General features: G+C 45.6%; 1 protein-coding gene across 5 annotated transcripts in view; it reads right to left on the bottom strand.

Moving 5' to 3' along the window:
* Positions 1-892: 892 nt before the first annotated feature.
* Positions 893-15,479, bottom strand: part of PLEKHS1 (pleckstrin homology domain containing S1) — a 29,307-nt gene continuing 14,720 nt past the window's right edge. For all 5 annotated transcript variants that reach the window (XM_074999126.1, XM_074999125.1, XM_074999124.1 and 2 more), the window contains 6 exons: positions 15,049-15,152; positions 12,974-13,180; positions 11,732-11,833; positions 7,965-8,100; positions 5,826-5,894; positions 893-2,344 (listed from right to left, as the gene is read on the bottom strand). In XM_074999126.1, the coding sequence (XP_074855227.1) occupies positions 5,826-5,894; positions 7,965-8,100; positions 11,732-11,833; positions 12,974-13,180; positions 15,049-15,152 (618 nt within the window). In that variant the 3' untranslated portion in view covers positions 893-2,344. The remainder of the gene's footprint in view (positions 2,345-5,825; positions 5,895-7,964; positions 8,101-11,731; positions 11,834-12,973; positions 13,181-15,048; positions 15,153-15,479) is intronic.

The raw sequence follows: 15,479 nt of genomic DNA on the forward strand, positions 1-15,479 counted from the left end.
CATTTTGGCTAAATGCTGTACCACTGATTCTGTTAATTAATAACTGAATATGGGAGTGGGGCTAGCTAGTTAGCCAATGGCGGGTCTCTTCTGCAGCTGTGTCCTCTGCAGAGGCCCACATCTGACCAACGAATCCAGATCTGTCCTCTGGGAGCAGCCATGAGGAGGTGTTCCCGGCCCTATCTCACAGCATGGGAAGAGCCAAGAACAATGACAAGCCATGTTCTGTTTCGTACTTATTCAGCTTTGGGCTGTCTGCGCTCCCTCTTCACAATACAAGTTTGTGAGTTTGGAGAAGTCACTTCCCACAAACGTCCTTCTGTTCTCTGAGCAGCTGAGGATCCTCCCCTGCACCACCAGTGACTTCATCATAAAAATCATGGAGAGACAGAAGTGGCCAGTAATAAAAGTGTGTGCCATGGGAAAATGGAAATTAAGTTAGTTATTCATCCTCTTACAGGTATCGATGCATGAGATGACAGGAAGTCACAATATAACAAAGGTGTTGCCTGGTAATGGTTTAGCTTGCCAATTAACCCTCCAATGTCCTTCCTTCTTTGCTGCCCTAGCTGATGAGTCCAGTTTTGCAGGTGCTGCCATGCCTAGACGATTGCTAGCTATTAAGGCAGGCACTGGCCCCGGGCACCAAACAGGTTTGCTTAAAGGCACCAAAAGTGTGCAGATCCTGTGGTATTGTCAAGGCTTCAGGCAAGCAGCCTACTTATGGATGAGTTTAACCTGTCAGCAAAGAGTCTGCTGCTATCGACCTTAGTTTCTGATGTGATCAGAAGTTCTCTGCTTAACAAAAGCATGCAAGGTAGCTCAACTTACACCAGGCTGGCGAGGCAAAGATCACAGATATCATGTGGTAGAACATGACAAGGGCACATAATGTCATTCACATAATATATTATGGTTTATGTAACACCTTTTAGATAAAAAGAGAGGTCCGCAAGAAGGACTATGAGTCAGCTGTACACAGTTCGGAGAACTTTAAAATTAAAGGTAAAGCACCTCGATCTACAAATAGTATCTCCAGACTTAAGACTAGCATAAGTCTACAGTCTGTGCCTTTGGGCCTTCCCTTGAGAGAGGAGAGTGTCAGAGTTTTAGGAGTCTTGATATCTCCCCTTCCCACTAATGTAAAGCTGCTGTTCCTAGCCCAGAAGTGCCATGGTGCTTGTAGGTCTAGAAAAGCCGTAACTGGCCCATAGTTCTATACTGCCCATCTAGGACTTTGGACAGTTATAATTCTGCAAATCTGTATACATGGGGGGAGACAGCAATATTCTGTGGCAAGTCCTTTTGTTTTGGTTAGTGGAGGAAATATTTCCAAATCTTACTGGGGCTTCAGTGTTAGAGGGAGAATTCTGTGCAGATCAGAAGGAACATGTTACATAGCATCACATCCTGTGGCACACAGCCAATGCCCTTCTAAGTGCTCATGTGGCTCTGACCTCTGCGTTTTTAAGGTAGAATACAACCTACATCACAAATAAAATCACTCCACATGTAACATTCTCTGGGCACAGCCAGACAGTGTGCAATATGAAGTAAAAGCAAGCAGCAGCTGATAATCACGAGGTAGCACCCTGGCTCTGACTTACAAAAGTATGGAAATAAATCCCAAATTTTCCATGAAATACAAATGAACATTCAGTGTTAGACAAATCTGCCAAAGCTTCTTTTTGCCATAGGGTCAACGGAATTGCCATAACAGGCAGCTGCAGAGCGCATGGTGCAAATTCTGCTTCTACACACGTGCAGACTTACAGCAGTGGTGGTTTTTCAGCTACAATGCAGCTGGCCATACACCTGGACTGTGCCTCCCCTCACAAACATTTGCTCTAGGAAATGGCAGGAAATTACTTCTAACACCATTTCTACCTCCTTTGTTGCTCCCAAACTAGTTTAGGTCTCTGTAGTTCAATTCTATGGCAGGTGACCATTTTCCAGGCTGGAAGATTATCCTATAGACTAGCTGATTTGTTGCCAAAACCAGAAAAGACTCCACTCCCAATATGGTAGAAAGTGATCACATCTGAAGCCATCTTAGCCATGAAAAGAAAGTCCTCCTGTCAAGTAACGGAGTTGTTGCAACTCGAGGGCTATTGCTCAAGAAAAGATGATTGAAAGAGAAGCCCCACAACCACTTTAGATGGAATTTCTTCAGGCAGATGCGGTCTTTTTCCTTCTGCTTTCCACATCAGAGTTGATGCCTTCTAAAAAAGACCCCTGTCTTTACAATGAGTACAACACAATGAGGCCTCTGAGTCCAATTGCAACAGAAATATTAAATAATGATCCTTTCATCTTCAGGGTTATGTTCATGGCAGCCACTTATCTAAAAAATAGAAGAAAACCTTCAAAAATGGACCTTCTGAGCAGAAATCAAGTGAATTAATTGTAGACACACTATAAGTTACTTATGATTTGCTTCACTGATACTGTTATCTTCCTGTGCTGAGCAAAATCTTAAAGACGCACATGGAATTTCAAAGTGCATATGCTGCGCCAGTGGGCAAACTTTGTTTGGAGTGACTAGGAAGCAACTGGACTAACTGTGATACGGGTTGTTGCTGCTTCCTACAACTGTGGTAAGTTTTGGTCCATCCTGCTTCAGTGAATTCCAGTGGCCTGCTAGCTGAAGCTTGGATAAATCTACAGATGCTGTTTGCACCCTCTAAATCCAATGATCAGTTTGTCCCCATATGATAATCTAAATAAACTTGACCGGCTCTCAAGTAGGTGGTGGCAAGTAAGGTGTTCCACTGTTTTGTTAGAACGCTGTTTAAAATTGATACACTTTGCAGCAGACCATGTGTGCCTTTGTTTAGGCAAACGTCTCTACGAACAGCATAGGACAAGATCAGCTTTTATCATGTATTAGAGGCCTCAGTAGAGAGGTTTCCATAGCAATAGAGCTCTGCACAGATACAAAAGTTGTATCCACATCTGTGTCCATATCTTCAGAAATGAGCTGCAGATGTCTGTATGTCCATGGATGCGAATATCCACAGATATGGTTTGCAGGGCTCTACATATCAAGAAGAGATACACGTTTGTGGGGAGGCCATTGCGAATCAGACATACTTGCAAGACAGCTGAAGTTACACCAGCTATACTCTCTCTCTCTTTTACTGCAGCTGTACGTAGCCAGGTACATTGCTGTGTTTGTTAGCGGAACAGATAAATCCCAGACGGACTCTTGACTTGGTTTAGTTTATCCTTTGCTGCCATTCATCCTTCACTGTGCACTCACTAATGCTGATGCTGAGCAACTGTGATGGTGACTCTTGTGATGAGAAGTTTGGCTCTCTTGGGTTATTCTGGAATAGCTTATTCCGGAATTATTATTCCAAAATAAACTACTCTGGAGTAATGCATCCACACTACAAGGAAGCCCCAAAATAAGTCAAACTTATTCCAAATATTCACACACAATAGAGCCTATTTTGGATTAGAGCCCCAGGAAACACAGGAAAAGTTAGGCTATTGCTCTATATTTATACTTGTTCTATATGGCTGTGTCTTCACTTGCATTCCTCTTTTGAAATCTGGCACCTCATTTGCATATTCTTTAAAAATAGCTTCTTTCAAAAAGAAGAAAACCAGTGTAGACACTGCTCTTTCAAAGTAAGCCCCATCTTCCAAAGAATCCTTCTTCCCTTTTTTAATGGGAAGGATTCTTTCAAAGATGGGGTTTAATTTCAAAAAAGCAGTGTCTACACTGGTTTTCTTCTTTCGAAAGAAGCTATTTCAAAATAAGAATATGCAAATGAGGTGCCATATAAGCAAGTCTGCACCTCATTCGCATTTTCATTTTCCCTCATTTGCATACATCTTTTGAAAGAGGAACTCATGTGTAGACACAGCCTATCTAGACAGCAGCGTTATTTCAGAATAAGCTATTCCGGAATAGTTTATTTTGAAATAGCCCCTATTCCCTGTCTATACAGCCTCCATTCCAAAATCTCTATTTTGGAATAGATGCTACTCCTTGTAGAATGAGGTCTGAAGAATTTGAAATAGGGTGTCTGCTATTCTGAAATTATCTGGAAATAGCAATTTTGCTGTTTAGAGGCTTGTGTCCGCTATTCTGAAATAACTTTGCTATGTTGACACACCCTCAAACAGCTTGTTGTTGCACACAAGTCAATGGTCCATGTCTCCTTTTGCTAACTGCATAGCTAATCACAGGAGCCCCCACTGCTTTCTTGATTAATGTGTTTTCTGCTCTGAGCAGTGACTCTACCAGTGTAGGCTAAACATCTGTCTCCTGCCTCCCTATTTACCGAGAGCCTGGTGCAGCTGCTATGAAGCCCAGTACGGTTGGATCTGGCTCCCATATCCCAGCTAAGTCTCCTGTGTGGGTCCTCCTGATGTCTTTTTGTGTCTCTAGCATGAGGCTCCCCAAGCAAATCACTGTAGCTGCAGAGCTTGCTACTTCTAGGTCATCTTTCCAAGATTGTGGGTCTTAAGTTGCGCTCCATTAAGCTGGCCTCCTGCCTTCCCAGAACAAGACCCAAGGGAAAATATGGCTGCATTCCAAAAGCATTTTTTCTCCCTTTTCTCTCCCAGGCTCATAAATGATTAATGATTTTAATGGGCAAACAAAGGTGAGTCTAGATCATGTGGTACACAGGCTTAGAGTCCAGGATTTGACTTCCCAGTTTGGCACAGCTATTCTGTTTGACTTCACAGTGAACAGTCACCTGGCCAAAATATTGCACTGGGGCTTTGAATCGCAAGTCAAACCCACTCAGTTCTTACTGTTCGTACAGAGGCATATGATGGCGACAGCTCTGAATGGGACAGACTAGTTGGGAGGACTGTGTAGAACTGAGTATGGAAGGACTATGTCTTGAATCACTTTCGGTCCCTTTCCCCTATCCTTTGTCCGCATGTTTATTTAAGCCCGGTGTGGCTGGGACTATACTACTGTTCAGTGGGGATAATGTATTTGCTGGGCCCCAACCCTGGAGCAGGGGCAACTCTGTGCTCCCAGAAGGGGTAGGACTTCAGGCAGAAGGGGCGGGGTTGGGGCAAACAGCCCTTGCTGGTGCTCCAGTGACAATTTAAAGGGCCGGGAGCCTCTGCCCCATTTGCCCCCACCCCCTCCCATTGACCAGTCTGCAGCTGTTTGTACAATTACTAGCATGATGACATCCCTACTCATTGCTACATTAAACACAATCAATAAAAACATCATTTTTATTCCCTACATTGGGGTGAGCAAAGTAGAGGTGCACCCTCCGGGGGTGGGGGAATTTTGTAAGGGGGGGGATGCAGCATGATCAGCTCTCCTCCACCCCCCACCCTACAGCTTCTGCTGCTTCACTAGCCTTCTGCTTTCTCCTGCATGGCCTGAGCTGCTGATGCTGTCACCAAGGGAACACCCTCCCTCCGCTGCTGGGCCAATCAGAATGCACAGAGGCCCTGACTCAAGCCACGGGGGCAGACAGAAAGCTCCCAGCTTGGTATGGTTCCTCCTTGGCATCCGCTTGGGGTCCCTCCCATGGGTATACCTCCCCCTTCAGTGCCCCCTACCTGAGCATCCCAATCCCTTTCGAAGAGCTCCCTCCCCCTCATCCCTTCCTGTGGTCCTCCTACCGGTTGGGGTGTCTCCAGCTAACTGCAGGGCCGAAAAGTGGCACCCAACACAACAACTTCGCTCACCCCTGCCCTGCATGAACACAGCCCTTGCCTGCAGTAGAATAAATGTACATTGCTTCCGGCACCTGGGATTACATTACCATTAGGGTGGGATGGGAAAAGCCAACCCCTTTTGTATTAACAACAGCCATTAAAATGGAGGCACTCACCTAGGAACATGAGCAGCCTTTGATATGGAAAATGTCTGAATCTGGGATCCGACGGATAGTAAGTTTCACCTTCAAACAAACCAAACACACCAGGGTCACCTTTTTATAACTCAGTCCACATGTGACACCGTTCCCACTGGCCTCCCTCCACCGCTCTGTCTAAATTTCCTCGCCTATGAACAGTGCCATTTGTAATTTCTCTTGGTACGGAGACAGGCTTCTATTGCTCAGACTACACTGGCCCTAGATGACCTCCACTGATACAAACATAGTGATACCTTTGGGAGTGGGGTAGAGATCCCAAGTACCAAGACTGGAGCCCAGCTGAGAGTTCTCCCCCAGGCCCACACCTGTATCAGTGCTCTGTACTGTGAACTTTCCAGCCCTCTAACAAAAGGCGATGAGTATTGAACAGTGAGTTATGCCCAGTGGTTAAAGAAGTGGAGTCAGGTGTCCAGGCTGGGGGGTTCTGTTCTCAGAACTGGGTGAGTAAGACATCCTATGGACTGAACACTTCCAGCAACGTACGTACACAACAGGCGGCTAACAATCAGAAGGCTTGATATCAAAAGATGGTGAGTGACTGTAACAACAGTTGCCTGACTGCATGGGAATTGTAGCTGCTCAGCACCTCTAAGCAATCACAGTGTGGACAGTGGGACCCATCCATGCCATGGGAGTGTGGGGTGTCATTGCAAACCCGTACCAGGAGGGGTTTTGGTGTTGGTGCTACTGATGATCTCTTCCTCTGCCTGGAGCTAAGTCAGCAGGGCTTGTGAAGGGCTTTGCTGCATTAACAACCACCGTTGGTGCCAGCTCCACACCAGCTTCTCAGGAGCAGCCTCTGTCCCTGATCAGAAATGACTCTTCTGTTGCTTCGCTAGCATGTAGCCCATTAAGAGGTTTACATGGCAAAAGTCTACTAAATAGCCCTGAGTGCGCAGGTTCCAAAGTCCAATGGTTTGGAACAATATGTTTTGCAGTCCCTAGGGCAAAGAGCTCAGAAATGGAAAAAGGAGTTTACTCTGATTTTATCTTCCCCTAAAGAAATTCCCTATCTGGGACAGAGAATGCCTGGAAAAGGTCTGACTTTTGGGTGGTTATCAGCAAGTGAAAACTCAAGATTATAAATTAAACTGTTCTGCAGCCTGAACTATCCAGATAGGTACATTGAGCTGATGGAGTGGGTGCCGGGAATCAACTGCCAAGAAAGGGTTAACTCTCGGGAGGGTCTGTCTTTACAAGGTGGAGTGATTTCTTGCCAGCCCTGCTGTGTCATGTGTTTGAGTCCTTCCTGGCCAGAGTCACAACTTTTGGAACTCTGACCCAGGCTAATCCCCCAGTCACATGATGATTAGAGAAGATGACATCCTCTGTGGGTGCCTGGGCAAGGTGGGAGGGGGGCCCAGCTCTGTGCCCCAAAAGGGGCGAGGCCAAGGGAGGAAGGGGCAGACCTAAGGTAATCGGCCCTCAGCACTGCTCAAACCCTGGTATTGGGCCCACCCCACTCCCTCACAGCCACACGGAGTGACAGAGCAGTGCTGCAGCAGCAGTTCAAAAGGTCCCAGAGTTCCAGCCACTGCTACTTTGGCAGCAGACGGAGCCCAGGAGCCTTTCAAATGCTGGGAACCAGGGCAACTGCCCCCTTGGCTGCATCCTGTCAGTGGGCCTGATGCTGCGGCTCAGTCTCCCTGGAGAGATTGCTGGGGCTCAGAGATGTGAGGGAACACACCTCAGCTCAGCCACATTGGGTCATGCCTCAGGCCAGGAGTGAGCTCCTGAGACTTGAACCGGCAGAAGCCTTTGTGAGATCATAATCTGAACGTGGCTGCTACGTCTCTTTCCCCTGACCAAGACTAGGACCACAACAAGGTTTTGAAAAGAGCTAGATAAATTCCTGGAGGTTAGGTCCATTGATGGCCATTGGCCAGGGTGGGTAAGGAGTCGTGTCCCTCGCTGCTCTTTGCCAGAAGCTGCAGATGGATGGCAGCCAAGAGATCACTTGATCATTACCCGTTCGTCTCACTCCCTCTGGGGCGGCTGACATTGGCCACTGTCGGCAGACAGGGTACTGGGTTGGATGGACCTTTGTTCTGGCCCAGTATGGACGTTCTTATGACCAATCCCATTGGTGCTTACCTCCTTTTTCATGGACCTGCAGATAAACAAGGACACCTCATCGATGCTGTGTGCGCACAGGTCATTCACAGCCACTATGTGATCCCCGTGATGGAATATACAGCCCAAGCGCTGGGGACCTGTCCACTGTGAGACACTAGGAAGGTAAAGGAATAGACAGAGTGTGAATGGGATTTGCTTGACTTCCAATACAAATGACAGGCCTGTTTCTCCCCAGCCATGCTGCATGTCCCTGCACCAAAATGGGAAGCAGAGCACAGATGGAAAAGGAGAACATCTTTTTGGTCTCATTCTTGGTTTTAATCAAACAGCTTTGTCCATTCCAACAGGTACTTCCAAAGGGGAGCTGGTTAGCACTGTCGTCCCTTAATCTAACAGGTCAGAGCTATGGAGGAAGGAAGGTGACTTAGCCTGTCTGGTCCTGAACAATGTGGAGCCAATTGCTCTGCTGATGGAATCACACGGCCTCTGATGCAGACAAGGTGGCCCCTCATTTGCCTGAGTGGCTGTTTCAAGCCATCTTTGCAGCCTGGATGGAATGAAAACTTGGTATCTGAACAGCAGGATCAGTGCTTTGTGGCTGTCCCCCTAAAGGGAAACACCAAAACTCTGCCTCCAGCTATTGGCATTTCCAGCACACTCCCTTAGGCTACAGCCACACAGGAAAGTTATTTCAGAATAATGGCCCCTCTTCTGAAATAACTTTGTGAGTGTCTACACAGCAAAACCGCTATTTCGAAATAATTTCAAAATAGAGGATGGCTTATTTCAAATTCTGTAAACCTCATTCTACAAGCAACAGCACTTACAGATATTTCAGAATAGGGGCTGGATAGAGAGTGAATGGGGCTATTTTGGAATAAGCTATTTTGGAATAGCTTATTCTGGAAAAAAACCCTGCTGTGTAGACATAGAACAATGGTTGCAAGTGCCTCACTTCTATGTGCCTCCTGGGGCTCTGATCCAAAAGTGGCTCTATTGTGTGTGGACACACTATTTTGGAATAAGTGTTGGCTATTTTGGGGCTTCCCTGTAGTGTGGATGTCTTATTCTGGAATTACTTATTCTGGAATAACAACTCCGGAATAAGCTATTCCAGAATAACTCTGTAGCATAGACATGCCTTTAGAGTGCTTCAGCTTGTCTCTCTTGCTTCTGGTCTCTCCTAGCTTCTTCTGGAAGACTAGCAGCCTGAGAGCCTGCTGAGCCCTCCATCAGATACTCTGTCCCAAAACAGTTGCCAGATGAAACTGGATAAACCCTTTCGGTATGTGTTCCCATCCATTCGCACTGGATGTTTAGCTCCAGATCCAAACTTTACAGCCAGGCCCCACCTCCAATTCATATGCGGTTCTTCCTGCAATCCCTCAAAGGGGCTGAAAAAGCTATTTCCTCCAGACTTGCAATGCAGCTGCCAACGGCAGTACATCAAAGCTGCATGGAGAGCCAGGCTTACTGCTGAGCAGCAGTGAAAGAGCAAGAGGCAGCTCAGCAGGGATCAAGGATGAGACACTGAACTAATCTTCCACATGAGTCTGTCCTTTCCCTCTTCCTACTTGATTGATACTGATGAGCTAGGGAGTGGACTGACTTCCACACTGCCTACTGAGACTGCCAAGCTGCTGGGGGAACTGATACCCTCCAGCCCCCAGACACCCAACAGGGACAATGTCTGGCCACTGGGTGGACTACTCCCAGTACTGAAAATCATTAGTGACCAGCTGTCTGCCAGCAGTTCTATGCTGGGCCTCCCACTCGAGTCAGCCTGTCTTCAACAACTCAACAGCACTTCACAGTTCCTGCCTGATTTAACCCAAGGCTCTCCCAGTGCTCTGCTGACACGCCTTATTTAAACCACATGGCAACTGTGTGAGACAGCTTTGCTCGGCTGTGCATGATGATAATAACCTGTGCTGCTTTAAGACACCCTGAACCAGGGATTCACCTGGGAATAGAGTCCAAGAATCTTGTCTTCTCAGCCCTTGCTCCAAATGCTAGCCCAGAACCTCGCTGATGCTTCACTCTATCAGAGATACATGCCCCTGCCTAAGATTATCACCTCTCTCCACAAAACTTCCTTTCTCTTCACTCAGCACAAAAAGGGGTAAGAAGGAAACAGCAACTAGAATAGCAAAAGCAAGAACAAGTTTAAAGGCAGTGGATAAGATCTGGAAGAGCAAAGCAATTAGCTTAGGAACAAAGCTGATTGTTTTGAAAATGTGTGTATTCAGCAGCATGTTGTGTGGATGTGAGACATGGGTGATACTGAAAGATTTGAACATAAGAATATTGGCGCTGGAGAGGAGTTGTTACAGAAAGATCCTGAGAAGAGAATGGATGCTGAAGGTCACCAACGATGAATTATATAGGAAGATACAGCCAAAAGAGTACCTACTGCAGAAGGTTATGCATCGGACATTACAGCTATTCCGGCATATCTGCAGAATGAATGATGAATGAAAAATCAAGACCCTGGTATTCAGCATAAGGGATGGTTCCAGTAGGAGAGGCAGACCCCACAGAGAATGGGTAGGTGATGTAGTAGGTCAGTGTGGAGCTCTTCTACAGAAACTAAGCTAGTCTTCCCTGGACAGGGAAAGATGGAAGGAAATAATGAGGGAGGCATCAGACACCAATGGGCACTGAGGCTATGGCTGTTGTTGATGATGATGATGAATTACAGATAGGCCACATGCTATTACAGGCGATCTCATCAGACTCTTTCCACTGCAAATGTATCATGCTCAGTCTTGAATCAACTTAAGAGGTTTGTTTTGGTTTTGTTTTGGTTTTTGCCCTCACTGCTCCCCTTGAGAGCCTACACTTTTAGATGGCCGGTTTGTATCCATTTGTTTTTGTGTTAATTTTGGCTCTTTAACTCATCCCCCTTACTGGTATTTATGCCACTGATGTATTTATTGAGAGCCATCATCTCTCCCCTCTGCCTTCTGTGGGTTAGGATAAACAGTTCAAGCTTCTTGAGTTTCCTTTCGTGAGGTAGGTTTTCCATGCTTGTGCTCATTGAATAGCCCTTCTCTGTTTCTGTCCCACTGAGAGTCACATGAACGCAAGTCACTTTACCATTGAGATGTTTAACTCCCATTGATTTCAAAGCCCAAACACTTCATAAAGCTCTCACTGCTGTTTTGTGCTAGAAATCACATTCTTCACTATCTGCGAGAGACAAGGAACTGGAGAGAAAACTTCTGATTGTGAATATTAAAAAATGAACACACCACCAGTAAACTCATCCAAACGTGATCATGGCCTTAATTCCCTAACTCAGCGTGAAATAGACCCTACAGAGTAACAGCATGGCTGACAGCGACCATGAGCCTGGGGGCAAGGTGGGAGGGGAGCCTGGCTCCTTGCCCAGGAAGGGGTGGGGCCCAGGGCAGAAGGGGTGGGGCCTACAGCAGTCAGCCATTCGTGCCACGTGGACCGTGGCACAGCCCCCACTTCCCTTACAGCTGCGCAGAGTGGCAGAGCAGTGCTGCCACAGCACTTCAAAGGGGCCCCTGCGCAACGGCCCCCCCATTGGTGGGCCTGCAGAGCAACAGCACCTATACTTAACGGTGTTATGCATAAAGGACAATTGACCATTATGCCATTCATGCTGATATTAGAAGAACAGCCTTTGGGCCAATGCTTTCACAGTGGCTACTACACCCTGCCTGAAACACAATAATTACCTAACTCTCCTACAGTGCTTGACAGGCATTTACACCTGGACAGTTCCCCACCACCATGAGACTGAATGTCCCTACCATATTTGTCCGGCGGCTTCCACAAGTGTTAGATTACTGGTGACATCAGCACGAGGGATGTAGATCTCCACCTGCTGGAGCTGGCTGTCGTCAGTGATTTTGCTGTGAGAGAGGATGTTGTCGACCAATCAGACCACTGAAGCGCATACTCATGAGTAGCAGGAAGCTGAGATGGAACACATCATTCTGCTCACCTAACCTGTGCCTGCCTTCCTCACCCTCAGGGAAGTTCATTGCCATTCCCTACAGTCTGCCTTCCAGAGCATTCTCTAGCGTTCAATATTGCAGGGGCTGGGCATTCCAGCATTTCTCTGGGACAATATGCCACTCCATCATTACGAAGCTTGCCCCAGGTCTCGATGGTGAGGGTGGTGTGGCAGTGATTTAGAAGTAACACAGCATCACCTTTCTGCTTGGATGAGGTAGGTAAAATAGGGGATTCAATAGGCAGGCTCCGCTGGCCTTGATCCTGAAAGGCATTTAGATGTTTGATTTCAATCCCTAAACACTTTATAAAGCTCTCACTGCTATGAGAGACAAGGCACTGGATAGAAATCTTCTAATTGTTCACATTAAAAATAAACACACAACCACTAAACTCTTCCAGACATGATCACGGCCTTAATTTCCTCACTCAGTATAAAACAGACCTTACAGAGATACACATCCTAATCATAAAGGTTTTACACAGAGTGTTCGGTTTTTAAGACCTGGCCACTGCAAATTCAAAGCTCATAATTCTTACAGTCATCCATTTCTTGTTTGTATGATATTGAATAGCCCAGGGGTGAGCAACCTTTCTGAGGCGGAGTGCTGAAATTTGACCTTTTGACAGCCATGTATGGTCCGAGTGCCAGTGATACCTTTTAAAGTCACTAATAGTCCTACTCACAACAGCTTCATTAATAAATAAATGAAGATGCAGAGCTTTACCACTTAGATGGTGGTTGGTAGCATTAGCTGGTCTTTTGTTAATCCACAGGTGGCGTGGCTTTGAGGAAGCTCCCAGCTGCATGGGGCAGGAGAGACAGGGTTGAGCTCCCGCCTTGCATGCCGATGAAAATCAGCTTGTGTGCCGCTCTTGGCATGTGTGCAGGGGGGTTGCTGACCCCTGGACTAGAACATAGAAAAATGCTTCTATCATGTAATTTAGGTCTGTAATAGTTATCTCAAAGGTCTGAGACTTATATGATTACATTTAAAGAGGATTCTCTGACATACACCAACCCAAAACATCCTTACTTCATGATTATAGACAGCTGAACCACAGATAGTGATGATGAGTTTGGCTTTCTCTTCTGGGGCAGCTGCTTGTTAGTACTGCTTTTCAGGAGTTGTTGGTTTCCATCTGCTTCATAATTTCCTAAATATATGCTATTTTCCCGGCTTCTGGAAAGGTTCAGGGATTCATCACTTCTGCATGTGGGCTGGAGTTTCTCTTCAAGCAACCTAATGAAGAGGAATGATAATAAAAAAAGCACATGTCTGGCATGTCAAGTTATGGTTTTCTTGCTGTGTTTGAAGTTGTGTCAAATAGATATCAGGAAGGCAAAGAATGACAGGTTCTTGCAGTGAATCCAATGGCCAAAATTACAGCTAAATCAACTAAACTGGACACCTTACAATTGACCCTATGAACAAAAACACTTATAATATTGAAAGAATATTTATTAAAAATGAAAACATTCCAACCAGCACAGTTTATCAAGGAAGGGGAGTACAAATTGTTGTAACTGCAGTAGGCTGGCTTATGTGAGATCGCATTATTGATCTCTACAGGATAGAATATATCAGACCTGCTCAATTTCTTGCACTGTGTAGTGGCTGGAGGCCTGAAAAGAGATGTAATTATTACCAACTGCTAACAGAGAGCTCCTTTAATGCAAATTGGATAGGTTTGTAATTTGGAGTTCCGGGTCCTGAGTTCTGTTCCTAGTTCCACACATGTATATGTGTATGTGCAATTAAAAAATATTGAAATGAACTGGTATGTGTGTACACACAGATCGAACCTCTCTCATCTGGTATCCCCAGGACCTGACCAGTGCCAGATGAGAGAATTTGCTGGACCATGAGAGGTCAATATTTTCTAGCATATCACCAACACCTTCACTGCTTACTGGGCTCTTAGGAGACTTTTAGTGGTAAATTACAGCTAAATAACAGCACAGAGCACTGAGACCCAACACTGGTGGCTGTAAACAAACTTTATGGGACAATGGGAAATTTGGCCACTCCCATGCTAAGTGGTCATCTGGCTAACTAAAATCATGTTGAATTATGAGTGTTGCGGGACAAGAGAGTTCCATATTAGAAAGGTTCAACCTGTACTATTGTCTTCCATTGGATAGACTCAGAATTGTTCATCTGTGTGTCGCAAGTATTAATTGCTTACAGGCAATGGAAATTCTCCAATAACTCAAGAGTTAGGGACCAAATATTTTGAAATTGCAGGATCTGACTTCTATGCCATTGTCTTCAAAGTTCTTAGTGGCCATACCATAGTGCACAGTGATGACCATGAAGTTTCTATGTAACCACAGATTAATATTATGCACATCTCTTCTGTCTCTCATGTGACAATACTGAATTATTGAAATATATTGCAAACATCAAGCCATAGAGAACATCCATGAAGTAAGTAAATGGTAACACACACATTTTGTAAGGTAGAAAATTGAGGTACAGAGAGACGTCTTTTCCATCCATCCAGTTTGTGGTATAACATGAAACAGTTCATGCGTAACCACAATACAACACTGCCAGGGGGAATCAAACCTGGGACCTCTGTAGCTTTGTGCGTGAGTCTCTAAAGTTTGTGCTAAAAGCCACCTGGCTGTCAGCTAATGCTGCAGAGGAGATTCATTGTTTCTCCCTGTAAGTGGTCCCATTGGCACTGCATGAAGAGTGAACCACACCCGGTCTGTGTGTGTGTGTGTGTGTGTGGTCCCATTGCCACTGCATGGACAGTGAACCACACCCGGTCTCTGTGTATGTGTGTTACACCTGCTCTAGGGAGTGTCTGGCTGGTGTGTCTGTGCATAGCTGCCAATGTTACATGGTTTAGCCTGGAAAAAAATCATCAGTTTTAATCATCAATTTTATTCTGTGTAAGCCTGTCAGGATGCCACAATGTATGAATTTGTGAAGCGACCTTTAATTTTACTCTGGTAAAACTCCCTTGAGTCCCCCAAAAATGCCTGTCTCCCAAACAGACTGAGTTCTGTAGATTTCACCTTGTAGACCACAGGAATGCAGCTCAGACCATATTGTTATGTTGCACTGATTTTTAAATGCTCAAAGAAAGTGTTACTTACAGAGCTTCCATTGGCTCATACAACTTGCTGCTAAGATGATCCTCAGGTTCTGCTGGGTTGTGAGAGTGAACTGGGGGATCAAACTTATACTCCTCACTTTCCAGCTGTTAATAACAAATGAACAAAGAAAAATATGGGAGGTGAACATGTTCTCTCTTCATCCACAAAGGAGTCCCCTTGGCTCCTTCACTTAGTTTGTATTTATACTGTATTGTAACTAAGGCAGTTCAGCCAAACCTCAGTTAACCAAAATACCGAGCTAGTCACACCTTAGATGTATTCCTTCTAAAACAACTGTGCACTGTATTTTTCTTCTCTCCCATCTTAACTTCCTGCTAGCCCATGATTCAAGGGTTTGGTTCTCTAGCAACCTTGCTACCATTGGGTTTGAGCAACTGAATATCCTCTTAGAGCTGGATCAGCAGAAAAAT

The sequence above is a fragment of the Carettochelys insculpta genome, chromosome 7 (assembly GCF_033958435.1).
Source record: "Carettochelys insculpta isolate YL-2023 chromosome 7, ASM3395843v1, whole genome shotgun sequence".
NCBI classification, from domain to species: domain Eukaryota; kingdom Metazoa; phylum Chordata; order Testudines; family Carettochelyidae; genus Carettochelys; species Carettochelys insculpta.